The sequence below is a fragment of the Bison bison genome, unplaced genomic scaffold, assembly GCF_000754665.1.
Source record: "Bison bison bison isolate TAMUID 2011002044 unplaced genomic scaffold, Bison_UMD1.0 scf7180017864167, whole genome shotgun sequence".
In the NCBI taxonomy this organism is placed as follows: Eukaryota; Metazoa; Chordata; class Mammalia; order Artiodactyla; family Bovidae; genus Bison; species Bison bison.
Window position 1 is genome coordinate 2,288,092 of NW_011494739.1, and position 6,518 is coordinate 2,294,609.

A 6,518-nucleotide genomic window follows, 5' to 3' on the forward strand; every position below is an offset into this window, starting at 1 on the left:
GGTGAACCCGCCGCCCCCACCGTGCAGTCACACTCAAGGCTTTCCCCTGGGTCCTCGGGTGAGGCTCAGACCGCACCGGGGCTCGGAGAGGTAGCGTCCTGCCTAGGGTTCCACAGCCGGGAGGTCCGTGCCCACGGATAGCAGAGTGAGGAATGGAGGAAAGAGAGACCTGGCCCTGGAGTAAAATGCCTTGGGGTCCAGCAGAGGAAACAGGTGGGGTGGGAGGGACACACCAGCAACCAGCTAGCCGTGATCAAATCCCAAATACGTGTGTCTTTTGAAATAGCAGTCCACTCACCAGAGACAAGTTCCAGGGGGCATGGGCAAGAATGTCCTTTGGGAGAGTTGGTTGTAATGGGGAAAAACAAAACAGCCAAAATGCACAACAGCCAGGAGTGGCTGAAGCTCTTCTGTTCTGGTTTCCCTGGAAATGATCTGGAGCAGTTCTGAAGAGCAAGGAGGCTGAGCTCAGTTGTGCAGAAGGGAAAGAGGCCAGGGACTTGGAGTGGCACATCACTGCCTCCAGTCTAACCCCGCATGTGAGAAATTAAAAGAGAAAGAAAATGGTATTAATGTAAATTGTTGAGGGATACTCGGGAGCTTATAGGAAGAGGCGTGGATAGACATATGGAAGGACATGGTGGTACCTGAATTTTGTAGAGAATGTGAAAGAAAATCCACTAAGTGCTGGTACTTCTGTGGATCAGGTTTGAGCAGATGGAAATGAAAAGGAAGGGGTGGGTGGAGGGGGCCAACTTTGCCTTTCATTTTGTACAAGTGTCTATTGTCTGAGGATATAATAAGCATGAGGCATTTTTGTAATGAGTTTTTTTTAAAAAGAAAGAAATTTTTGACTCAGCTTTTGCACTTCTGGCATTTTGTCCTACAGATTTGTTCACATGTGTGTTCAATAAGGTATGGGGAATATATTCATAGCACCACGTGTTGGAATCATAAGAGACTGGAACAACCTCAGTACCCATTAACTGGGCACTGGGAAATATATCTGGGGACAGGCGTCCAGTGGAACATTATGCAGCTGGAGAAAAGAATTCACAAGTGTGTCACGTAGCTATGGAACCATCTCCAGGATAATTGAAAAAAAAAAAGAAAATATCATCTTCCAAAGAATAGTATGTTCCACTTGGGTTTAAAAAGGGTTAAAAAGGGGACTGTGCATACATATTTGCCTCTGCTGCCAGTGGGTGGGTAGCTGAGAGATGAAGCAGGAAGGAGATATTTTCTTATGCATGAGGCTGTGCCAACCATTCTCCAGTCTAAGAAAATGAGTCCAGCCAGGGCCGGAGGAATTTCTCTGGACCCCAGATTATGCCTCAGGAAGAGACAATTCCACCTGGACTCTAGAATTTTAGCTGTCTCCATGGGCCAAGCGTGTATTGATGACACCCTCCATCTTCACTGGTTTCTGTATGTGGTGGTCGCTCAGTTGTGTCCAACTCTTTGCGACCCCATGGACTGTAACCTGTCAGGCTTCTCCGTCCATGGGATTTTCCAGGCAAGAATACTGGAGTGGGTTGACATTTCCTTCTCCAGGGGATCTTCCCAACCCAGGGATTGAACCCGGGTCTCCCACATTGTGGGCAAACTCTTTACCATTTGAGCCACCAGGGAAGCCCACTGGTGGCTCACTGGTTTCTAGGCACTTTAATTCAGTTCAGAGTCATTGGTAGTATCCCAGTGCTTCCCCCTTCCCTTGGGATGGGGAGTAAGAATAAGGAGGTATACAAACTATCATTAATGGCCCCCAGATCACAGGGAGCTTGAGGATGCTTGTATCCTTATCTTGACTCAGCATATGAGCAACAATAACATCTCATTCTGTACACAGGCCTGTGACTGCTTACCTGTGTGGGTTTTGCTTTCTCCACCAGCCTGAGCTTGGCAGTTTTTTCTCCACTCAGCTCGAAACTGAGATGAAATCAGCTTCAGAGGTCCATGTCTCTGCCTTATCTGTACCCCAGGACTCTTTCTTTGTAATTTAAAGGGTGTTCCCTTTGTGTTTATTTGCTTATAAATGCTGAGACTCTCTGCTAATACAGACAAGAAACATATCACTGTGGTTGTTTCTGGGAAGGAGAGGAGTTGGTAGGTGAGATTATATTTATTTATTTACAGATATGTAGATCAAATTAAGATGTACAGGGTGAATTGTATGTTATCCAAATGGTGATTCAGAAAAGCTGTTAAAATCTATAAAATAAATAAAGGAAGATAGAAAAGAAGGAAAGAAAGAGAGAGAGAGAGAAAGAAGAGAGGAAAAATCAGGGTTTCCCACGTCCCAGGAAAATGCCTGTCTCTTGTCCCCACTCAGGACAGGGTGGTCAGGCCCCATGCCTGCCTAGCCCCTAGCCTCAGCCTCAGCCAAGCCCCAGTGTCCACCTTCACTCTCAACTTTAGTCTGATCTCCTACGCTGGTTTCAGGCCTTGCCCTAGCCCTGGCCACGTCCCAGCTCTAGCTCCAGCCCTAGTGCCCCCTCACTCCAGTCTTCAGGCCTCTACCTCTGGCCCTAGCCCCCATCCTGGGCACTAGCTCAAGTCCACCTTTTCATTTTGCCCCCTGACGGAGCCCAGCTCAGGCTGGTTCTGGGGCTCACCCCAGATCCCCAGCCCACTTGGGTCCCAGCCCAGCCCTGGAGCTCAGCCCTGGTCCCTGCCAGGGTGTCCCGTGTCAGGGTGCCAGTGCCCACCTGTTGTGGCCCTGCAGCCGGTGGAGCTCATGGCCCTGCAGCAGCAGCTGTTTCTCCAGCTTGTTGGTGGACAGTGAGGTCTCCAGCAGCTGGATCTCCATTCGTGACGTCTGGTTCAGGACCTGCCCCGACAAGGGAGGTGGGGAGAGGGGGCTTTGTAAGCCCTTTAGGAGCCCTGCCCAGCAGCCACACACTTGACCTCAAGCCCTGCCATTCCAGAGACTTGCTGACCTATTTACACCCTCTCACTCATAGACCCTAATATCGTGGTCCTTTCTTTCCTTCTGCCTTGTTTCTGGAAATTCTTTCCCAACCCGTGCACAGACCATGACACCTAGCTAGGCTTGTGATTATCTTAAATTTGCTCTTCCCCATCCCTATACATGGAGTTCCATTCCTCCTGCCATGTATGTGGGAGGAATCAGCCTTGACCTCCCCCCCAATATCTAATCCATCAGCAGTTAGATATTTGCTCCACCTCCCGAATGGCTACATGGCCACTCTCCTGGTCTCCTCTATGACCCGCTTGGCCCTGACCTCCATCTCTCACCCTGTGTCTTGTACTGGCCTCTTCACAGGGCTCCCTGTCCCCGACCTTGTCCTCTATAGGCCTCTGTTTGGTTGGTAGTCTGGGGTAGACTTTTAAAATGCGGACCCTCTGCTCAAAATCCTCCTGTGGCTCCCACCGCACATGGTGGTGGCTGGCAAAATCCTGTAATGCCACCTGTCCCCATCACCTCTGATGCTGGCCCACAAGTCTCCCTGGGTCATTCCAGCCATACTGGCCTCCTTGATGTTCCTGGAGCTTGCCAGCTCTGTTCCACCTCCAGGCCTTTGCACATACTGCTCTCCCTGTTGGGAAGGCTGTTCTAGTAAGCCTGGCCCCAACCCTACCTTCCCAGCAGTGCCTTCCTGGCTGTATTGTCTAAGCTTGCAACTTGTCCCTCTCGCCACTCCTGGCACACACTCTCCACCGGTCATTTCGTCCTTGCTGTTGTCTCCCTAGCACTATCACTGTCTCATACACATGCTATTTATCCTGCTTGTTTTCTTGGTGCTCATGAGAAGGAAGCTCCAGGGGCGTATGGATGCATACCTATTTTATTTACTGCTGTAAACTAGAACCAGGCATCTCCAACAGGGCTTGGCACATAGTAAGGTTTAAGAAACATGTGGCCCTTTGTCAGCTGTCTTTTCAGCCATTCATTTACTCACTCTCTCACTTATATTCCTGTCCCTTTCCTACCTCCCTCTCTGCTGCTCCCTGTGGCCTCCTCTTCCAGAGTTGTTGTCCCCCTGAGGTCTAATAAATAGGTCTAATTTATTATCCACATTTTCCTGAAGCGTTGTGAGCCCCCTGAGGGCAGGTGTGTTTGTGCTGCTGAATCCCAGCTTGGACCGGACACAGGACTCACAGAGGCAGAAGAGCCAAACCCAGTGTCTGCTGTCCCCCACTTCCTGCTCTGGGCTCGTGGCCTGGTGGGAGACAGTTCTGTGATGGGGTCATCAGGGAGGGGTCCCGGGGGCTGCAAGGTCAGAGGAGGCTCTGACCTTCCCCAGGGACAAGGGTCAAAGCAAGATGACCAGGGTTATGAGCCAGCCTGGCCAGCCACAGTGCCCCCAGTACCACCCCCTCACCCTCTAGTACCTGAGCCTCCACGTCGGTCAGCTTGCGGGTCTGGGCGGTGGTCTGGGTCAGGAGACTGGTGCCCAGCTCCAGCATGGTGGCTGTCTGGTTCTGGACCATGTGCTGCTGGGCCTGTGCCAGCTCCAACCTCAGGTTCATCTGGATGTACCTTTCCAGCTGTGAGGAGATAGACGGTGCACTGGGGTCATGGGTAAGGGTTAAAGGGAGCTTCCTGTCCCTTCCACATGTCCCCTGGAAGGATGTAGCACAACTGGGGGAGGCCCTGATGCCAGGTCAGGCTGCCATCACCTCTTGCTTACTCTATTTGTTGCTTTCTCCTCAACCTCTCTGCCTCCATCCTTGTCCCATACACAGCCCATTCTCTACTCAGCAGCCAGAGGGATCCTGTTAAACTGAAGTCAGATCACACTTCTCCTCCGTTCAGAGCCCTCCCAGGGTTCCTATCTCACCAAAGTCTTCCTTGGAAAAGTCAGGGAGGAAAAGCCAGTCCTCCGTGACTGCAGGTGGTTTTACGACCTGGTCTCCTGCTACCACTCTGGTTTCCTCTCCTAGTCCCTCTCACTCCACTCCAGACACCTTGCCTCTGTGACACCCTTCCAACACAGCAAGCATGGACCTACCTCAGGGCCTTTGCACATGCTATTCCCTCTTGTCTGGATCCTACCACCCCACACCATCTACAAGGCTCACTCCCTCATGTCATTTCAGTTCTCTTCCAACCCCTTATCACACCCCAACTTTGTATTACATATTTTTTGTTTGTTGCCTTTTAAAACTTGCCCTTGACATGTCAACGCCATGAAGCCAGGAGCTTGGGCTTGCTCTCCACTTTATCTCCATGTCTAGCACAGTGCTTAACATACAGTGGGTGTTAAAAAAAAAAATGTGTTCAATGAGTCACTAAGAGGGGAAGCAACAATTGTCATCACAGTCCCCAACGTCATGCCTATGACTTAGCTTCGTAGGACTGAGTCAACAGTGGGAAGAGGGGATGCATCTTTCCCTATACCGGAGTTTGCAAGTCCATCCATCAAACCGGACTTTTATTTTCTTGCCCCCTCCATCTGTGAAATGGAGTTGAACTGGCCAGTCTCCAAGGGTCCTCCCAGCTCAGATATCTTGGGATCTGACAAGCTAATGTTCATTTCTTTGACAGGGCTGCTTTTTCCCAAGAGCAGGAGAAGCTGGCATGAGACCAGGATCAAATTGCAAAGGTGAACGGCCTGTTCTCAGGGCTCAGTGCCTGAGGACAGAAAGCCGGTGCCTCTCCTCCACTCGCTCTCCATTGGGCATATTTGCTGGCCTCTGGCCACCATCTCGATCCCCCAGCTCTGGCTCCTTCCCACCCCCTGTCACTCAGCCCTCCAGGAGGTCCAACAGGGCAGCTCCCAAGGTCCCTGGGAAGACTGGTGTTTCCCAGGGAGATGGGGTGACCTTGGCTGGGGGTCAGGCTTCAGCTGCTTCCTGAGTTCTTCACCTCTCTTCCATCTCAACTGTCTGCTCCCATACCTCCCTCACCTCTGTGCTTTCTAAGGGGGCATGGCTCGTTGTAGTGCAATGTCAAATCCTGAAGGGGGCGCAAGTGGTGTCGATCAGAGCCTTGCTTCTTAAAGTGCGTCCTTGGGGCAAGCATCACCAGGGAGCTTGTGAGAAATCCAAGTTTCCAGATCCAGACCTACAAAATCAGAAATTCTGGGGAGAGACTCAGCCAACTGATGCTTGCCCAAGTGGAGAGGTCACAAAGGGGACTTGAGGACCAGGGAGATAAGTGTGTCTGAACTTCTCAAGCCTTTGTCCCTTTGACCCCTTCTTTCCTCTCCTGCCCCAGCCTCTGCATCAGGCAAATGTGTCCAAGGGTCCCTAGTTAAAAATTAAAGAAAAAAAATATCCTTGACTCCACAGATTCCCTCTATCTGTGTCTCCAATTTCTCTGCTCACCCCCAAACAACATAACTTCTTGGACAAATTATCTCCATTTTTCCCTCCCTCTCCATGCTTGCTGCTGCTAAGTCGCTTCAGTTGTGTCCGACTCTGTGCGACCCCAGAGACGGCAGCCCACCAGGTTCCCCTGTCCCTGGGATTCTCCCGGCAAGAACACTGGAGTGGGTTGCCATTTCCTTCTCCAATACATGAAAGTGAAAAGTGAAAGTGAAGTCGCTCAG

General features: G+C 51.1%; 1 protein-coding gene across 1 annotated transcript in view; it reads right to left on the bottom strand.

Annotated features, from left to right (window-relative positions):
* ANGPT4 (angiopoietin 4) overlaps positions 1-6,518 on the bottom strand; it is a 48,185-nt gene that overhangs the window by 19,842 nt on the left and 21,825 nt on the right. The window contains exons 2-3 of the mRNA XM_010841895.1: positions 4,357-4,512; positions 2,705-2,830 (exon numbers count right to left, since the gene is read on the bottom strand). Coding sequence (XP_010840197.1) covers positions 2,705-2,830; positions 4,357-4,512 — 282 coding nt within the window. The remainder of the gene's footprint in view (positions 1-2,704; positions 2,831-4,356; positions 4,513-6,518) is intronic.